General features: G+C 34.3%; 1 protein-coding gene across 1 annotated transcript in view; it reads left to right on the top strand.

Annotated features, from left to right (window-relative positions):
* The window catches only part of LOC117108109 (atrial natriuretic peptide receptor 1-like), a 98,530-nt gene that overhangs the window by 55,095 nt on the left and 21,264 nt on the right, over positions 1–22,171 (top strand). The window contains exons 6-11 of the mRNA XM_033250053.1: positions 2,642–2,771; positions 6,131–6,196; positions 7,129–7,206; positions 8,756–8,860; positions 10,041–10,112; positions 17,368–17,539. Of these exons, the coding sequence (XP_033105944.1) occupies positions 2,642–2,771; positions 6,131–6,196; positions 7,129–7,206; positions 8,756–8,860; positions 10,041–10,112; positions 17,368–17,539 (623 nt within the window). The remainder of the gene's footprint in view (positions 1–2,641; positions 2,772–6,130; positions 6,197–7,128; positions 7,207–8,755; positions 8,861–10,040; positions 10,113–17,367; positions 17,540–22,171) is intronic.

The following is a 22,171-nucleotide window of genomic DNA, read 5'->3' as shown; positions in this document are numbered from 1 at the left end:
CTGATTTGAATTTTAGATGTTAGTGTTATCGGATTGGCCTTTCCTTAATTTGTTATTCAAAAATATGCAAAATTTACAATGTAGGGTATGCATTCGCTGACTCTCCTAAGTAGTACACCATGAAGGTATTTTTATATAGGCCTACGGTATCTCTGCACATACGTACAACCAGATTGGAACTGCGGGGTTCGTGGTTATAAGAAATAGGCTTTCTAATACCGAGGTCCATAAAAAACCACTTCAGGCCCCCATAAGGCGATTTGGTTTACATAGAGCATCGTTTTCGATGATCAGCATTGTTGATGGGTGATACACCCTCGTTATTAAGTTTTAAAGAACAAAAATAAAAACAAAAAAAATCGTTCCAAAACAGTTTTTGCACATCATCTGCCGTGATGGAACCACTTTAACCACGTGATATGTGTGGTATTAATAACAGCAGTCTGTTATTTTAAGCATCCCCTCATTACTAACTTGATTACTACCAATTTTATGTTTTCTGACGATCAGTTAATCAAAGTCAGAGATAATGTTACCGTGAAGCGACATTCAAGGCTAACATAATTCGAAATATCGAATTTCATAACATAATTTTAACCGATTAAAACCAAGGCTCTGTAAATGCAATAAACCTCAGGCGAAATGTTCATTTTCAACGACATTTGCATTTGACTCAACTTTTTTAATATTTGGATACACTTTTGGTTTATGGGTTACCTCGTCTGGTACATCCAACATAATCGAGTCGGTGTGTACTGTGTAATCTAATTCTAAATTTATACGAAATGCATGTAGGCTTACAATCCACGTTATTAGGAGGCTGGTAGGCATTATTACGATATATTATTTGAATCTTCTGATCTTGCCAATGCATTATATAAATATTGTTTAAATTGGTAGTCAAAATGTTTGTGTAACATTACATTTCCTACGTACACATGTTATCGAGCTTCTGATGTCGTTGTAGTTGTTGTGAACATCTCAAACACTTTTTTTTTCTCAAAATACACTTAATTATCTTCTTCTATCTGATATAATAATACGTAATAGTATTAGTAATAGTAATATGTGTCAAGTAATACACACTAAGAAACGATGTAACTAACTAAAACCAGATAACAATAAATGAAGGACAAACAGCACCTTTCAGATTTATTATTATTTAATCACAAGCTTTCGACACGCAGTGGTCTTCTTCAGGTGAATGTACAAATAGGATAAAAGAGTTGTCATATATACAGTAAGAACAAAAGGGTGGACGGTGACTTAGTATAAACAAAGGGATAATGAGTCTCATCTGATGAAACAAAAGATAGGAATAAACAGAAGCATGAGTCAAATATATGCAGGAACAGGCAATAGGTTATACCCTATAGTGCGACAAAAAGCCTCTGTCTATGTTAAGTCCTAAATTAATGCAGTCAAGTTTATTAATATAATTTTGCTCTACAATTTCCCTTTCTAGATTATTCTTAAAATTACCATCTTTAAGAACTTTAACTTTAAGATTATTAATATTGTGGCCTGGAAGAGTGAAATGCTGAGCAACATGATTCTGTGTGTGATTGTGCTTAATGTCAAATTTGTGTCCATTAAGTCTTTGTCTTAATGTAAAACCAGATAGTATACAAGAAAAAAATTGATGTCTCGAGATTCGAAACCAAGTACACAGATTAGTTTTTAGTTTGTTTTCTCTATGATTTTGTGTATAACACACTGAATTACATGCATTAAACATGGCATGGTGAAACAACTTCATAATAAATGTAGATTCGGGTTTTTTTTTACGGGATTTAGACCCAAGTTTTTTGAAAGTGCAAATTATGTGGACATATTGAATTGTTTTTAATACATTAACATGAATCGAACCAAAACAATGTAGTGAATTCATCATTATATTCTGTTTAGATTAGATCAATTTGTAGGAGGCCTACGGTATTGTAAGCAGAAATCGTCATCAATTTCTTCACTATGTGCTTGAGGATACTGTTGTGATGCACAAAACCTACATATACGGCTGGTTGTTCTAAATACTCTGCTATTTATAACTTATATAATATTGTTTAACTTATGTTCAGTCGAGATGTTAACAAAAGGCCCAAAATGAGAAGCATTTAAAATGATATAACGAATGCTAAGCTATGTTAAGCACTACATACGGTGTTGATTAATCGCTTACATGAAATGTTTGAAGAAGTATCGTTTTAAAGGCCTAAAACTACGTTTCTCAACCGTTTGGGCAAATAATGTTCGAATAGGCGCTATGTGCGCATGTGTAATGTTAACAAATCGTATTATAGCATTTAAACGGATATAGACTGAGCTTATGTTAAGCTGTGTTAAGCATCACATGGATTAGTTTCGCTTAATTCATTAAAAACCAATTTCTATGTCGGTCAAAATGGTGGAACAAACATGGTTGAACACAGTGCATATATTATGCGGAGCAGTATTATTTTGTATTTTAGACCTTGGACGGGGTCGGCTCACCTCGTTTGTATAGAAGAGCTACTATAGCTCCACATTAATATGCCTTCTGTACTATATATTAGATCTACGTAAATTCTAAAACTCCAAAGCACGTTAATTTCGTCTTAATGTTAATAGTTTAAACATTTTTTCATAATTTCTTTTTCATTAGGCGTTATAAATATGAAGCTGAACTTGCAAACATGTCTTGGAAAATTAAATGGGATGACATTCTCTTTGATCAAAAGGATAAGAAAAAACTGTCGGGGAGTCGGCTGAGTATCGCACCGAGCCAGGCATCAGTAAGTTTTTTTGATATTTTGGAAGAATTAATACATGAAGTAATTATTAATGTTTTCACTAGGATAGAAATACGATCTGATAATTGCCAAGTATCGCTTGGTGTAGGGCGATATTCCATTGCATTCTCAACTTCGTCTGGGATTTTCATATGAAATGCGATCAGACATTTCGCGCGTAAATTTTCCCTAGTGTAACAATGGAATAAGTTATTGAGGTGTAAGCGCCAAAATACCTCCATTACTTTTTCTCTCCCAGCAGGATTGATATCGACTACCATTCATCCATCTTGGCTTGTTGGAAATGGAAATATCAGAAGCTTGCCTATTTCTGATTGGCTGCGATACAGCGCGTAGCATTACATTTTTGTAGCCTTGCGCGCTTTTTGAACCGAGAATGCACTGTACACGTCTTATCCATTGGATGTGTTTCTACTGATAAACACAAAATAATCGATTTTTTAAAACCCGTTTTTTTAATGAGTACCAGACTGCTTGCTGGCGTTGCAACTGCATTTTTTATTTTTCGAAAATCGGTTTTCGTGACGGAAATTACGTCACCATTTTGTTTATAAAACACGTTGTTTTCCTAACTGTATAGGATAGTATCTTTCTTATTCCTGTCATGATGACGAGGAGTAAGATACGATGTGGGGCGAGAAGGCAAATGTTTTCGGTTGTGCTCATCGGCACAATTATAAACGAGCGACCAAACGAGGACAACAGTAGGCCCAAAAGAGCGGAGAGTCCTAGGCCCAATATCCCCCCCCCCCCACAAAATAATTACAAAACGAATTCGTCACTCCACATGTTTGTTGATGTTTTGAGCTTGTAGGCCTAGGACATGAACAAGAGGACAAATTTTTTTTTAAAGTTCGCGCCTAATACGATCTAAGTCTTTGCAGTGATTGACCTGGAGGTCACATTTCACCTGATAATCGCTTTTTTGTGTTGCAGCTAAAAGGTGCACAGCCAAAATCGGTTATTTGCCGTTCAAACACGCTATCCATTGCGTGTTTTTAATCGATTTTTTTTAATCGCTTTTTTCAAACTGGTCCCGTTTCTACTGCGAGACTAAAAGCGATTTTTCGAAAAGCAATTTTTAATCGATTATTTCTTTCCAGTAGAAACAGGCCCATTGACACCACTACCATGAAATGTGGGAAACTTAGATGGGGTAGATGCACACACGCAATTTACCGTATCTCTTGCAAACACGAATATAATATCCGCTTCTTGGAGGCAATTGATTTCACACTCTATACGACATCGGCATGCAGATACACACGTATAAACAAAGATCCTAGCTATACACCCGCTCCAAGCTTAAACGACAAGACAAGATCTTTGGATTGACCAATAATACTGTAGGCCTATATGATAAATATGTTTTAGGAAAACTTATTTTCCCATCGGGATTCAAACTTACATGTAATTAAATCACTAGGAGGCAAAATTGGTTTACGCCCGTGGGTTTTTCAATTACTGATTGTACAATACGCTATGAATAAATAGATAAATCACGTAAATACCAGTATTTAGATAACTTCTGCCTAGAAAGTATAACGTGTGTATTGTGGTATTTAGCGATATTCTTTATCCAATTTAAAATAATAATAAAGTTTATCAGACAGTGTGTATCCGTCACACGTACCTCGTAGCCTATTTCATGCAGTCGGTTTACTTTGGTATATGAAATTATTGTAGGCCGATTTAAATAGCATATTTAATTATTCAAATGTGGAGTCATTCGTAACATTTTTATTAGGCCTACCAATCATCTATTAACGCAAAAGCTTCGTGCGTTTATAACTCTTACAGTACAGTGTACTGTTAATTAATAATAGGTACCGTATATAGCAATGAGATATTGTGCAGTGACCGGGGGTAGGGGGCAGCTGGCCTTATTTAATCGATTTTAGAGTCTACTAATATGTAGAAAAAGTAGGCCTACATATAGGCCTACATTTTTTTTTCTCCCCGAGGCCCTGGCCGTCACCCCTGAGCGCCACCCATTTAAAATTAAGTACAGTAAAATGTGTGATTTTTCTGCTAGATAGTTATGGTGGAATTGTTAATCCCTTCCAGCCATTTAGGCCGAATCATGCGGATTCAATGACCTAGAATTCTAATTTCAGTTCGTAATCGAAACTGGAGCTGAATCCTGGTCCAATTCTGCCTAAGCTATTAAGCTTCACACAAAACATAATTGCTTTCTTTAGGATCAAATGTGTTTTGCGTAATAGACTAGATTACACAATTTGACAATATTGAATTATGATCTCCATCGTCACCACAGTATAATAAAAACGGGTACCAACACGCAACAGCCACAATTGTGGACACGCGCTTTTCCCCCTCATTCATTTGTAGTTATTTGTGTGTTAAACGAACTGCTGCATGCCAATTCAAAGTGTAATCTTGAACCAAAATAAAGATTATCCATGAATATTCTCTGATATTAAAATGCTTGTTTGTCTATATGTGGTATTAACCTTCATTAAATTACCATAGGTCTATAATATCTTGAGCCAATTATATAGCCTTGTATATAATGACATTAGAAACATTATACACGGCGCGTGATAACGCGTGTTGCAACACGCGCCATGTAATTCAATATTCCAATTGTAATAACACCCGACACACAGAAGAGAATCTCGCAGACAACCTACTAGTTTTCGTTAATTCTTGGTTTCCATACAATCGCTACGCAGTCGCTACAGCGTTTTCACTGCAATTGCACTGCGAGCTGTCCCCGACACAATCGGGAACGCTCCCTTATTCAACTGACCAATCAGTGTCGCCAAATGAGTAGATATTTTTATGGAAACAAGGCTTCAGACACAGATTCATAATGAACTTCCTTTATTTATACTTAAATCGTCTGCCCAATGTAGTTATGTATCCCTTCTGTCCGGTATTACCTTTCTCGTGTCTTCTTCAAGAGCTTGTTTTATGATCTAACTAATCAATAACACTAACATTGCTGGGTTATGACCAGAGGCGTTATACCTAATACCTAATGTTCTATAATGTGCCTCTCTCGAATATGCGCCTCTCCATAATAAGCGTCGAAAGCCTGTTTCCATCAAATTTCTACACTGTCCCGGCGTAATCGGAAAGGCTTTCCGATTCGACCGACCAACCTCGCTAAGTCATTTATTCAATTACAGTAAGGATTAATGGGTATAGCTCTGACGGACCATACACAGCGAAGTGGTTCGTCACACGGTGAAGATGAGATTCAGAGTTCAAATACGCTTGCTCATCACGATATATATATACGCCTATATAAGTGTGTGATTTTAATCTATAATAAAATACTTAAATACATGATATTTCTTGTTTTGTTTAACTAGGGTGGATCCGGTCAGAGTGTATGGGGCGCCCAACGACAAATATTTACTGTAATTGGTTACTATAAGGTAGGTTAAAATTCTGTACCGTGGCGAAAAGTTGCCAACATACCCGGGAGTATGGCAACATGATATTAACGAAGCTCTTGGGACTGTGTATTATGTTATGCAATCTCGGATTAAAATCGTAGTTTCGTAATGGATAGTTTCATTGCAATATATGTTTCATGTTATTCAATCTTCACAAATTATTAGTCAGAGGCTTACAGTAAATACAGAACATTTCAGAAATAATTCTAATGTAATTGGCTTAAACAAATTATAATTAGAATAGACGAACTGAAATTCAAAATCAGTATTATTAGATATTATTACATAAATTGGCTTACCTAATTAGGTTCATTACGAAGTATTGTATACAGTCTTTTAAAAAAATACAAGCAGCTACTAACAGATTTTTTCAAATACATTGCTTCAAAAAAAAAAATTATATTTTGGCATAGGTCTTGTGAATAACTTGTGAGGCAGAGGTAAAATGCCAAATGAGATTTTTATTTTTTTTAAAATAGAAAAACCAAAGAAAAACTATCTGTACCTTATGTGCAGTGGTGTGACTATGTAATACCCTCAGTAATTCTAGTACAAAAGGTGTACCAACCTGTCATTTGGGGCCACTCTTTCCGGTACATTTTTTCTGGGGACATTTTTTCAGGGGCCTTTTTTTGGGGGGTGGGGGGCATTTTTTCCAGGGCCACTTTTACCTACATTCCCTATACTGGTACAATAATAATTCTGTATGTTTGAAAAGTGTAACATAAGAACAAATTAAGAACATTGTGAGCCCAAAAATCGGCCAAAAAATAAGAACACTGAGCCTGGGCTGTATTCCCATCTGATTACGCAGTCAGCCAGTGGAGTATATTTCAAGCATTGGCAATTACGTCATACTAATCATTTTCCTGTAGCCGCTTTTGAGTAAAAACCGTTCTGTTTTTTTGCAGGGGAATATTGTTGCTGTAAAACGAGTTGAAAAACCTAAAATTGAACTGAATCGAACTATTCGAACTGAAATGAAGAAAGTAAGTGACTATGATGCACGTGTCTTATTGACAAATAGCCACGTGGGCAGATGTCTTATTGGCATTAACATGTGTCTCATTGACAAAACTTGTAAATGCCCAGGTGACTATAATGTACTGGAAAAATAGCCGGCTTCCCGAATGTCTTATTGGCAAAATAGCCTTAAGACCAGGTGTTATACACTAGCATACACGTTAGGTGCAATAATAGCCACTCGTTCAGGTATCTTGACAAATGCCTAGCATGGCTGTAAAAGACGAAAAGTGGAGCTGTAGTTTGGTATTCATTGTGTTTGCATTTCAGCTCTAAGGTCTGGTGAAATTCGGCAAAACCAGCATTGTTTTTCACAACTAAAGTATAACAAATTTGATATCAGTCATTCAAAAATACTCAGCACCAACAATTCGGTAGTTTAGGCTTTAGATCAAAATTGAAACACAGTACATCGAATATCAGAAACAAAGATAACTCCTAAAAAAAATCAAAGTAACTTAATTTAGTTAATCGTGCGCTAATAATTTGGTGTAGCCCTATTGAAGAGAAAGCAAAACCACGTAAGATAGGCCTATCAAAGTTTTACCAGTCTTCCACGTGTTTTTCCGTAAAAGTAATTAATTTTGATTATGGATTGAAATGTGTTCCATAAGGTGAACATAAAATACTACTTTAATATAATTACATGTACCAATTGAAGCTTTATTGAAATGAAAATGTTATTTTAATAGTTTGTTGAAAATATTTGATTGAGAAGGGCTTGTGTTGGTCTCAAAAGTTCGTAAATCACTAAAATATTTGGGAAAGTTATTCAGGCTCGAAACACTAATTTTTTTCTATTGCAGAATTCACCGTATAATGACGTTCACGCATTATCTAAATACTCAAAGAAAGAGTCCCATTTCATTGTTTTGAGAAGGTTTGCATGATAGGTTATTAAATTCTAAGGCGTAATACCTTTCGCAACCTTAAGCACCGTCTATAAAAAGCATAGAGTTTAAATATTTTTTGAAAGTAAGATAATTCACCCAAATGACAGTTTACCTCAAGCACTTGGGGCAGTCAGTTTCCATTGAATTTTAATAGTAATGTATATTCTATAATGAATATCGTACGAATATAACTGCCTACCCACTTCTTCTTCTTCTTTGAGGTGATTTACGACAAATTGATGGCGAATGTACTGCTTAAGGACACGTTCTTAACCTTGTTGAAATGAATTTATCATTAACACAGAAAACCACGTTACCTATAATAATCTATATATGCCTGTAGTTTGTTTATCGAGTGCAGTTGACGTAGGGGTTCGATTAAATGTTCTTTATATAAATAGCCTCAATTTCATTTTAGAGTTTGAATTAGACGAATCCAAAACAATAATTATAATTAGCATATTTACCCGATTTTGAATATCCCTCCTAGTTGACGCTCTTGGGAAATCAGTGTTTATTTAGCCTTTATTTCATTTGTGAGTTTAACATTATGTCTACTATCAATGAAATACAGTATAATGGTGAGCCTATGCTGTTCATATTCTTTCTTTTTCTTACTTAGATGCGTGAAATTCAACATGACCACGTGACTAAATTTGTTGGTGCCTGTATTGATTCTCCCAATATTAGTATAATGACTGAGTACTGTCCAAAGGGTAGCTTACAGGTAAGAACATTTGTATTGCTATAAGTATATTTCCATGTTTTTAAGTACAACCATCAGGGCCCTAAATTTTAGGCATAATATAATCTTAGGTTTGATTTCCATACAATTGCTACAGGATATCGCCGATAACATTTTTGATTGTAGGTCGAATCGGTGCACCTTCCCGATTGCGTCGGGGACTGCTACGCATGCAGTACAGCGATTGCACTGAAAACACTGTAGCGACAGTGTAGCAATTTTAAAGAAACCGGGCTTAAAGATAATTGATTTAGTATTTACTACTACTCAAAACCATTGTCACTTTCGTCACTATCCATATAATTAATGTGGGATTGTGCTCTCTGACTGATGTCACATGGATTCCCCCTCCCCTTAATGGATTCGGCCATTCCGTTTTGTGTTCAAACTTTTCTTTTTTTGTAGAACCATAAATACGTACTGTAGTTAGGCCTATAACGTTATTGCTGACTGGCGTTGCAAGCATTGCTGCAACGTTTTGATAACATTATTTGCTATAACTTAAATATAAACTCACACCGTTCGCGAATGTTATTTATTCCTCCATGGTTATACTAACGTTTGTATCTACTCAGATGTCGCAAATTGCATTTTCTGAAGAGAATGTATAAAGTTATTGAATGCATATATTCATATCCTTAACTAAATAAAAGAAATCTTCGGCTCAAATGTGACAAACGTAATGTCATTGTATCATTGATCTATTGTATCAAAGTGAACAAGTTAGTTTCACTTATGAATTATTAATGTATCGTAATCTGGCCTTCTGCTTGTCGGTGTTTTGGATCTCCTCCAGCGTGCAAATTGAAACTACGTTATTTTGACTTGTACTGTATATCAGTTCTAAAAGTATTGATGATGGAAATTGAAAAAATGGAAATGTATATTTTATAAGTTTATTAACTTGAACAAGAATATTTTTTCCGGTCAATTAATGGACAGTTAAATATTACTGTACCTTTGCTGTATTCTTTTGTATAGACTCTTAAATTGGCTAGTAGGCCTATTAAATTTAAAGATTGTAAAACAATATCTGTAAATCAACAGAAATCTGCTGTTAGTTGGAAGTTTATAACTTACTTGATCCTTTTAAATGAGCTATAAAAGTGTATCTTTTATCTGTCATTCTTGATCATTTATTATTTTTCTGTTTTGCTGTCAGGATATTTTGGAGAATGAAACAATAGAGCTGGATGACATGTTCAAATGTTCTATCATGTACGACATCGTAAAGGTAATTGTTATTAATCAGAATTTATTCCGCCTATCTACCAATATGTCAATATCTCCTCATAATTAATAGAGATCTTTCGATTTGCGAAGACGTGACTGTTCTCTGCACAACATAGATTCGGAGCATGCGTTAAGCTTGGTTTTTATACAATCGCTACACACGCTATCTCCGACTGCTTTCGGTGACGCTGATAGGTCAAATCAGGAAGCTTTCCCGATTGCGTCGAGGACAGTGCAAGGATTGCAGTAAAAACATTGTTGCGACTGTGTAGCGATTCTATGGAAACCAGACAGACGGTAACTATAACTCAGCGTCATTACATGTGCAGATGGATTATATTTGACGTCATTACGTTATTGATCTTACGTCGTCGTACGAAAGCTCTCTAATGCTTGACTGTACAACGTTACGCACATATCGATATCAGCCCCGTGACATGTGTACAACGTGTGGTGATACGTACCCTAATTTAGATCATAAAATGTCATCCTTGTCAACATTTATACAAAACTGACAAAATCACTGTCAGTTTATGTATTTTGTTGTATAAATCACATAGTATCAATATTCAGTAAATCGCATGTAGCCTGTATTTGTTGTTCGGAGTAATATACGGCCTGTTGGTTTTTCTCTCGATAAATGTGTCGTTTTTGCTTCGTATGATCACTCGTTTGTATGTGATTTATTTGGGCAATATAGAGAGTTATTAATTTCTCCTTGGCTGCATGTAATAGCATAGTTAAATGAGTTATATTCTACTTGAACGAATGAATAGTGTTGCATTTATGTCATATTTTTTAAGAAGTTCAATTTATTATCCTAAGCATTAAGGATATTAAAGGCTTTGGTAGATTGTGACTTATGATCCGTCGTGACCATCGTGTATGTACAGTTGTTCTACATTGACTTACATTTTAGTCAATTGAATTTTGGGTGATTTCCTGCGCATTCTTTTCAATTGAGTTATGATTTTCATCGTCAAATATTTATCAAACTATTTTATATTAACCCAGGTGTGATTGAAGTTATGAGCCTTCCATTTGGAAAGCAACCATTAAGGCTACTTTGTTTGCTGACTGTTGGCCTAAGTCTACGGTACTCTTTTTTGAATCTGCCTTAGAACATTTTGGCGCCCGTGTTTCAAAGTTCAAAAGTTATACTATTCTAATCGGAAGATAGCGCACTGAATAATATATATTTATATATTTTATTACTATATTATTCCTATATCTGAGCATTGTTAATATTCAAGGATAAATATTATTTATCTTTGTTATATATAAAACAAAGGTAAATATTAACAGTGCTCTCAGATATAGAAATAATATAATGATGTAATAAAAGGAAGTATTTGATATGATTATTGCCATTATGTTTATAACCGGTACGGTATCTGAGCACTGTTTTTATTTATCTTTGTTGATTGTAATGGTGCTATGCTTAAAACTTCTTCTATATCGAGGTTACTATTATGTATAAATATTGTATTAAGTAGGCCTACGAATTGTGTAACCTTGCAAAAACTTTCCTAATTGACATATCTAAGAGAGCAGATATAGATATAAGAATGGTTTATGAATTTTGGCTCCTAAAAATTAATGTCAGACAATGGTAATACTGTGATGATATGTTAGCTTTTGTACTGTAATGCGCTTCACATTATTTCCCAGGATATTAATTATTTCAAAATTCACTGTACATGTAATAATGGTTGGTAAACAACATCTATACGTAATACAATCTAGATTTCTGCATCTGCCTGTGTTCATCGTGACCGAAACATTCGATATAATCTCGTCTGCTGAAACTGGATTAACTACAAAGCTTGCCGCTGCATTCGTAATTTTAATACTTTAAATGGCCCCAACGGTACTTATAATATAAAAACATATTTTTACCGGTACTAATATGATTTATGCTATAATGCGCAATCGGTCTAAAGAGACTAAACGCCGTATACGTAAGCCTATATGAAGAACTTACAAGAGAGTCGTATCCATTGTGGACATAGGCCTAATACTCAGTATAATGAAATGTACCTGGTTTATCTGTTTTTTAGATTGATAACAGCGAATCTATGGTCACTTGCCATATATACAAGACGATAAACGACATAAATTCATACACACACAACTCACACAGATAACGTACCGTACTGAACGCTACTTATTCAGGCTTAGGCCTAATTAAATTTGTTAGTTTGCTTATAAATCGACATACGGCATTTTATTAGAAATATAGCCCTACTCATCCTTATTGTTAAAGATTGTATATTTTTGGGGGTTTTAAATATTGACAAGTAATAATATTGTCTTAACTTGCCTTATCAAATGTTGTATCTACATCTATATGTGGGCCTACATAGTATATACATTTATATTATAATACATCAGACCATTTCTATTGAATTACATACAGTATCAACTTTCAACTTCTATCATTAGATAGCTGCAAAGTAGGCCTACGCATTATTTGAAGAAAATGCATGATTTGTTGAAATGAATTGAATAAGTAATGAATGTCAAATATAGAAAACAATATCATAAACGATTACTATTATTATTTTATATATGTATCAGTCACCACGGCGTACAAGACAATAATACCAATCGTAGATAATTACCTATTACAACTGCATTTGTAAATCATCATGTCTTATTTTTGAACGTGACAAGATTAAATTTATTATCAGTTCATTTGATCCTGCCGACATTTATTCCTGCTTATAAGTAACATTTCATTTCTTTAGAGTTATTGTTTTAAAATGTTTAGGTTGAATAGCCATATTAGGCCTGTACAATATTCAGAGTTGTCTTGTTTCGTACGACCGTAAACAGAATATAAACAAATAAATGTATTTTTCTTAAATCATTTTTAGTTGGTTTAGTGCACAGGTGGGCAAAGTGCGGCCCGACAGCGATTTTTATGCGGCCCGCGAATATGAAATAAACCCCTATGTGTGCGGCCCGCCAAGCAACATTGGCTAGGAAACACCTTGTTTTTTTACGGCCTGACACCGATCATATGTAAAAAGTAATTAAAACTGGGAATAAAGTGCTTGGAGGTTTTTAGAAGCGCACTGGAAAGATCTAAGTTTGGGTGCGGCCCTCGGTGTTAAATCAGAAATTCACTTTGGCCCTCCGACCGATTTTATGCCCACCCCTGGTTTAGTGGGTAGATCCAATTTAAACCGGTAGACGTACCGTATGCCTAATCAGTGATTTTTGAATTGTACAACATTTACAATTAATTTTAAATTTAAATCCACATTTTTACAATACAATGACTAAAAACATTATATACATATGTTTCTACATTGTAAGCGTGTAAATGGGTACTGGTCTAATATCAAACGAGTGTTAAAAAACAATGGATTTATAGTAGATATAAATATGAATAAAATTGTTAAGGGAATTCACAATATAGAAGATAAATACAATACTGTAAATGAACTCATGACCTTGGCAACCTTTGTAATTTATAAAACATCACTGAGCTATCAAAGCCTATTATACCAATCTTTTATACTGAGCTTAAATATAGAAACAACTTGCAGGAAAAAATATATATTATAAAAAGCTTGTAAATTTAAGAATCTAATAATTGATATATAATAAAATCCATTTTATGATGTATTATGTGATTATTATTATGATTATTATTAATATTGTTATTATAATTATTACTATTATTATTATTATTATTAATATTATTGATTGTGATTATCATTAGGCCTATTATTATTATTATTATTTTTTTTTTCTCTTTTGGGGTATAACAACCACCACTTTTATTCATCAATACATCAAGTTATTTGAATTACAGACATTCTGAATTACAGACTTTTTGATATTTCACCTTTTTTCTTGATTTTCTTATTTTTTAAACTTCTCTTAATTCTTATATATACAATAAAATATGCAAATTAAGTCGATCAATGTATGTTATATGAAAGTTAAAAAAATAAATTCAAGCATAATTCTATGATATTAACATGATTTCAAAGTTTAGGCATTGACCAATTGTAACTATTATTAATATAGATTTTATTTGACCAGTATATCCCTTAATTTTTTTTTTCTCCCTTTTTCATTTTTATATAAAAATATATTAGTTTTCATCATTGAACGCTAATGCGATATAAGTTTACTCATAACACGTTGAGTTATTATGATTTTTTTTTAAATTTTTCCTATTATTATTATTGTGATTATTATGGTGGTAATTTAATGACCTTTGGTCAACAAGTTAAAAAAAATGAAAATAAGGAACAACTTGTCTTTGTACACATTCATTAAGAGATGTTAATGAAAACTTTATAATGATATACTGTAAGGATGTTTGTGAATAAATGACCTTTGGTCAACAAAAGAAAAAAACAATGACTAAAAACATTAAATTAAAACATAGGCCTATATATAATTAGAAAGGGTGCGATCAGACTAGCCACACCCCCACCCCACACGTATTTCCCATAGTGCTCGGCTTACAGGACGGTGTTTCATAGCTTTCTTTATTAAATATTCGCTGTTATTCAAATTCTAGTAACCCCTGAAAAGCCTCCAAGCACGTTTCATTACATATCACCCGCCTTTGACAGTAAAGATCCAGACCACCAGAATAACGACTTCAGCCAGAGCCGCTTTAGATTTCAGCGGCAGTTTGCGCCAATTATTCACTAAGTCTTGCGCCACTTACCTTAAGTATCAAATAATATTTTAACCCCTTCACGTTCTTTGCAAGTTCGTGAGTGAAAGTATTCAAAGACACCCGCATGCGATGTAATTGTGTTAACCTGTACGCTAATGATATCAACAAAATTGATGTAATAACTGAATCCAGTTTTCCTCTTTATGCTATATTTTAGCGCGATGGTATCCGCAAGGAAGCGGCCTACATCACGGCGGTTCAGTTCCCTGTTCAATAGATTTTAAGCAAATTATTATGCACAATTTGCAACCATCTTTGCAACCATCACTCCCGGTGGAATATTCCAGTGCACAAATTAGACCTAATTCAATGTTCTGCCCGGTTTCAAATTAAATTAGTGGCAATAACAAATTATGTAAAGTGAATTGTCCAGAGGGCCCATGCATAGCTTTAAACAGCCTGAGCCTCAGCGCGGACCCCCCCCCCCCCCCCACATGTTTCATTTCTGTGCGAAGCCCCAATTAATCTCTTGGTCAAAAACATAAATGGTAATAATCCACGGGCTCATGATAATTCCAACGTCTTAAGCGTGTGCAAGTACCTGTAAAGCATTGATCTTTCAGAATTTTCAAAGTAATATTTCGATGTTGAATGAAAAGATTATAAGTTCAAGGCTATTTGTACAATATATTACTGAGACATTTGTATCGTAAGAGATGTTATGATGCATTTCACGTATATATCTTTCAAGATCCATTGTGTATGGTGCTAATATAATTACATGAAACGCACGAAGACCTGTTCTGCTGTGTGTGCGTTGAGTCATACCGTAATGAATACCCACCCGTTTTCAGAAATATTAGGTATAGGTCTAATGTGTTTAGATTAAAGTAAAACAAACGTTGGTCTATTCTTTTTATTGATTTATTCTGAAAAAATGGACATATTATACATTGTAAACAATATTAATCTGCAAATATGCATGCCAAAACCTCTAAAAATTACTTTTGTTGAACTATGCCTATTCTGTCAAATTCCATAATAATATAGAAAGGTACCGGTAATGTAATAAATAAATAATAATAATTATATAATACATTTGCTGATATGGTAGGCCTATATAATAAACGATCGCGTTCGTTGGCCACTGGATTCTCTGGCCTCACCAATACTAGTTTGCACTCGATCACATTATGACAATTTCAAACTGTACCGTATATTTGTGTACTTTACGTGATGGTTAATTCATAGCCCATCGAACATTATTGTATCGTTTTATTTATGTTTAATACTTGCATGTAGACGTACGTTACGTTCAACTACACGTGATCTTCAAATAATTGTATTATATTGTTCAATTACAATTTAAAATTGATACTGGTAATTACATAAAATGTTACTCAAACCATAAATTGTCTGTTGACACAAGAAAGTAAAAGAACGATAAAAAATTGGTTTTTGTTTTTACTTGTTAATCAGATGATGTTAAACTGAACTTGTTTTTATTTCCAGCATTCACATTAATCGTATTCTGCTGGCTAATGCATTTTCACCTCTCATAATTACAGTTTCATGCAAATATGTTATCATAATTATTTTAAAGTCGATAACAGTGATTAACGTGAGATGTCAGAAATCTGGAGTCTTAATCCTAGCGCAGTAGTACAGGCATGAGGTTAAATACTTTCAAAAGTAAGGCTAATGAGTATACGGTTGCTAGTTGACTCGGCGAAAGTGGAATACTTGTCTAAACTATAATTCACTTTAGATGAATTAAACATCAATTTAATAGGATTTTTTAACGTTAATTCGTGATCTTGGAAACAGTAAGGGGCTTAAGATCAGTGTAGTAGGTATGATACATTCACATTACACATTACATTACGTACATTACCGTGTATTCTCGAAATCCATAACTTCAACACGTAACAAGTACGCCGTTGACATATGGTCTGACAGACGATGCGAGCCCATGGGTGATCAAACCCATGGGTGATCGGACTTACGGGTGATCGGACCCATGGGTGATCGGACTTACGGGTGATTGGATGGGTTTATATGAGCCACCTCCTGGATAATCGGACCGTATTCTATTCCTGGGTAATGAAATCCAATTCAATCACAATCTTGCCAATTTCACAGACGGAAGAATAGGCCTACAATGCATTGATGTCCGAATTTGCCCGTTTTTTTGTCGATTAACTATGGTGACTTTGTAGTATGGATGCACGGTGTTTTCATTCCATAACAAATTGATTAGATTACCTGTCAAAGTGTTTATGCAAAGAACCGGTATTATTAATTCCATACGTCTGTTGCATTTTAATAATATTTTTTATTTTAATAATATTGTATTCTTATAAATTTTGTAAACCTGCTCGCAATTCAGTTATGTTTTACTGATGAGTTTTGATAATAAAACAGAATGAATGAACGTCTGTAAGTAAACTATCTTATTTCAATTAAATGCACCTTAGACACAAAGCAATATATTTGTTTTATGTTTGTTAGCTCAAAATCCAGTATTTCATTACAGTATTATTGTTTTGTTATAATATGCAAGTAATAAATAATAATAATATAAATATTTATATGTATATTTCAGGGAATGCATTATTTGCATAATTCACCATTAGAAACCCATGGAAACTTGAAGTCGTCGAACTGTGTAGTTGACAGTAGGTTTGTTGTCAAATTAACGGATTTCGGGTTGACAGAGTTCCGATCGTGTGATGAAGCTGGCATTGATCCTGAAGACGAATTCAAATATTACCAACGTAAGTTATAATTACGACGTTAGGTCTCCCTCTAATTAAAGCCCATCCAGTTAAAGACCACCTCCAATTCACTTTTCTGTTGTCCCAAATTAAAAAATGTATTTTATCTTTTTTTATTAAAATAAGAGACCAAAGCTACTGAAGTACAATGGAAACCCAGTCCCAAAAGTGGTCTTGGATTGGAGGAAGACCTGTAGAAGTAAATTAAATGTAAAATTATGAATAGAAAAAAAGAATACCTTAATTATGGCTATGTTTTAAAAGGGAAAAGTAAACGTGTTTGTATAGATAATGCGTGAGAAACCGGAAAAAAAAATAGGTTGGTGTAAGAAATTCGTTTTCATTACCCAAAATTGGGAATAACAATAATAATTCCGGTTCCGCACGACACCAAGGCTTTGGTACGTACAACGCGATTCATGTTATTACCGTGGTTTATACAAACACATAGAACTGTTCAATGTGTTAATTGCCGCTAATAGAGAGTTTGGACTATGTATACATCCATTTTCCAACCTATCGAGTACATGCTTGTACTGTTCCCCGGATAGAGAGAGGTTGAATCTGTGTGTCTTGTCGAAAAACATGAGCAAATGAGAGGGAATGTGAACATTTTGATTGAAAATCAAAAGCATTTTGGAGTGCTCTTTTTAGAATCTCCTTGAATACATGTCAATATAGGCCAGGCCTATAAAAATACAAAAAAATAATAATAAATCCCCCTATAGGGGACTACGTATGTTAACGCAATTCCATCTCATGAATAAATTATATAATAAAATTCCATATAAATGGGATCATTTGTATTAAACAAACCGCTATACCCTAGTTTTTTAACCTAGACCTATTATAGCAGAAGTGTGTCGAGTCAAAAGTTGATAGAGACATGCTTGCTCTGTTCCTTCATTTTTTAAAATCCTTATCTTATTCTTCGTTTAGAAAAACTATAATTTTAAGGGTTCTGTTTGACTAATGAAATTCATTTTACCTACATTGTGTACGGATGTTTTAAATTGTATTTTTTTAAATTTATTAATATACTTCTTTTGTTCATCCATTGGTTTCTTTTACTTTCTTTATCCCTTTTTCTTGTCTAACCCCCATTTTTGTAACACAATATGTGGATGTACATCTATATAAGAAGTTACATTTTTGTTGTTCTCTTTATGGAAAGTAATTTGAAAAGAATAGACCAGACCATTTTTGCTTGCGACTCTTGGCATTACTATAAAAGTTCCTTAAGGTATCTGAATCATTTCTTTAACCTATATCCAATACACTCTTCATGTAACTCTTATTTTGCAGTTTCAATCTTCAATTGGCATATACCGATCGTAATTGTGATGTATCAGACGATTTGTAATTGTTATATCTGAGATATAACTTCGAATTAATATTTTTCCTGATGAGAATCGTTACCAAAAGTGGTTTACAGAAAATGTCGTGCCGGCATCACAAAGAAAGGAATTTATTTTGTACGACTTTTGTTTAAGTCCTCTTCAAATATATATGATTATCCACAATACTATCAGTCGGAAGCAACATGTCAGCTTATTACTTCAGTTTTAAAGCAGCATGCATGCCTTTTAATATTATACAATAACATATGGTATTTTTTCATAACGCTGTCATCACATCTTCATCAGTATCGCATCATCATTAATATTGTACTCACGAATAGTACTACGATTCATTTTTCATTAACGTCAGCATTCGTTACGAGGATCTTTAACATTTGTATCAGTGACTGCCAGTATCATCAAAGCATCCTCGGTATATAATCATTAACAATAATCCTCTTTGTTACTGTCAAGGGCGTCGATCCGTGGTTGAAAGTGGGGGGACGAGATGAAAAATAAAGCCTTGGGTCGTAGGCCCAAGCAATGGTTGGGGACCAGGGGGCGAAACCCCGGAAGCTCTGGCGCATATAGCCTTTTAATTGATTTTAAGCAATGCAATTAACATTTATTTCCATACGAAATTTTAAAATATCCAGTGGCGGATCCAGTAATTTGAAATAGAGCTGGGCCCAGAGAGGGACTTTTACAGATGGAGAGTGTAGTTGGACTACCACCTCAGCCCCACCATGTTTGGGGCTGAGGAAAGAAAATATATGATTATGACACCTCTAGATTGCCGGAAATGGCACTCTCAGACCTAAATTCTAATTCTAATTTTCCTTTGTTTTTTTTCCATTTTTTAAAAATAATTGTGAAAAAATTAGGGCCGGCTCGGCCCCACTCGAATCTGCCACTGATTATTATGGCGTCATTGCGATACTGCGTCAACGTAACACTGGAGTTTGTAAACTTTTGGTAGGCTTATCACTTAATCGAAATAGGTAGACATCATATCCGTGAAATTAGAAAAAACAGTAATCCTATGTATGTAGATAATATTAAACACTACGTATGGGTCATAATAATATACAAAATATTTCACAAATATAAAGGTGATTTACTTAATTTATCATTATCAGTGGCGGCTCCAGGAAAGCAAATTAGAGGGGGGACAGGGAGGGACTTGCACGTTCGAAAAGTAGATCATAATAATATACAAAAAGAATAAATCGTTTACATTAGAAATTCTGCACTTTTGAGTTTGTGAAAATATTGGCCTAATAAGGATACATGCTTCCAATTTCAACAACGTTCAGTACATTGTTTTCACATTAAATTTAGCCTCTGATAGTCGTTGCACCCATAAAATCGATCTAGTGGGTTTCTGAGATGGTTACAAATTGCGTTTTTACTTGGTTTTGGACCGGAAAATACGTACCGCTCTTAGAAAAGTGAACAGACAAAATTCATGAGTCATGCGTAATTGTTATTCTTTCCATTCGCTTGTAAAAGTGGGGTTTTAATTATAGAAGATTGGTGAAAAGTAGGGGGGGGGGAGACAATCGATATGATGTCCCCCCACTATGAAAAGTGGGGGGATGCGTCCCCCCTGTCCCCACCAATCGACGCCCATGGTTACTGTTAAGTATCGTTATTTTCCCATATTATTTCATCATCATCATCATCATCGTCATCATTATCACCTTCATTATCATTATCATCGTCTTCTTCCTCCTACTACACCTCCATCATAATCACCATCGACATTATCATCATTACAATCGCCGTTACCATCATCTCCATCTTCATCATCATCGTACTCGTCATCATTCTCATCGTCGTCGTCTTCGTTGTCATCATCCTCATTATCATCATCATCGTCATTATCATCCTTATCATCATCATCACCACCTTCATTTCATCAGCATGCTCTTTTTCCTCCTCCTTCTCATCCTCCTTAGTATTGACCTTTGAACAGAAGAACGCATTTAATATTCAATCTATGACTTAGAATCCACTTTAAAACATACGATTTGCTGCTGCATAAGCAATTGCTGTTAACGTAAATTCAATTGCACTTCTTTTGGATTAAATTACTTAATACTAATTCCCTTGAATAGTTGAAAGAAAATTATATCAAAAGAAGTTAACTTCAAATTAAAGATACCGTTGGCCGATATTTTCCTAGACTTCAATTATTTAACTAGGGCGTACATTACAATTATTGAATATTGATTTCTGTTGTTTGTTGATTATCGGATTTAAATTTCTAACGAAGCCTCGATGGTCCAGTCCGTTAGCTAGTCTGCATAGACAGCATAAGGTGACGGGTTCACATCCATGTTGAGGCAACTTTTTTCACACTCGCAGATTTCTCTTCTTTAACGTTCAAAATGTATATAAGCAAATGATAGCAGTACCGCTATACAGCTTAGAAGTATATACTTTATATGTATCAGTCAATATTTGATTTTGTCTTACTCGTTGGAGCCACGGTCTACAACTTGCTCCATTCCCACACCTCCTGTTCTTAAGTTATTGGGTACTGAGGTGAAGATGTATCTGTAGTACAAATTCTGTAAAATAACGACTAAAACTCATTTTTTTTATGATGATCGCTGCTTGCCAGATTATTCACCACTTTATTAAAGCTAATGTGCGATTATGGAAAGCACTCTCATATGCTTTTATGATAAAGCCAAGACTTCTATTATGGTTGTCATTTTGTAAACGTGTTCAAATATAAATAAATTAATTAATTAAACAATAAAGTAAAGTACAGTCAACCTGACATAAGTTGATTGTTCAAATGACTGCGATGAATCATTCAACATCAGACGTAAAATTTGTTTAATTTGTGCACACATTTTTATTGTACATTAGTTGTATCGATATTAATTCTAAATGTCTTAATGTATTTTCTGCAACATTTCTAATGCTCATTTGGTAATTTATGGTACAATATGCCTACTTTTTACGGGGGTCAGAATTAAATTCCCCGGTGTGCCAATTTGGTCTGTTTGTCTCCTCCTATAGAGAAATCGGCGTATAGAGTGTATCCTAGTACCATATCCTATCAAGTAGGTCATCTTGATGTGTGTGTTGGAGCTGGATATGAATGGATTTCTATATGATTAATAGAGATATGGTTACTGTACTCGTTTTATGATTGCATGTCAATATCTATCGGTATGCCACGTCGAAAGCTGAAAACCCCGCTCAACTATTCTTTTAAAATATGAAGGAAATAAATTATCGACTTCCAATGAAACACAGAATCAGTTCATCTTCT

Source organism: Anneissia japonica, unplaced genomic scaffold, assembly GCF_011630105.1.
Source record: "Anneissia japonica isolate Jap-2015-1 unplaced genomic scaffold, ASM1163010v1 scaffold287960_len3192837_cov198, whole genome shotgun sequence".
Taxonomy (NCBI): domain Eukaryota; kingdom Metazoa; phylum Echinodermata; class Crinoidea; order Comatulida; family Comatulidae; genus Anneissia; species Anneissia japonica.
The sequence above is the reverse complement of the archived record's forward strand: the minus strand, read 5'-3'. Positions and strand labels throughout refer to the sequence as shown.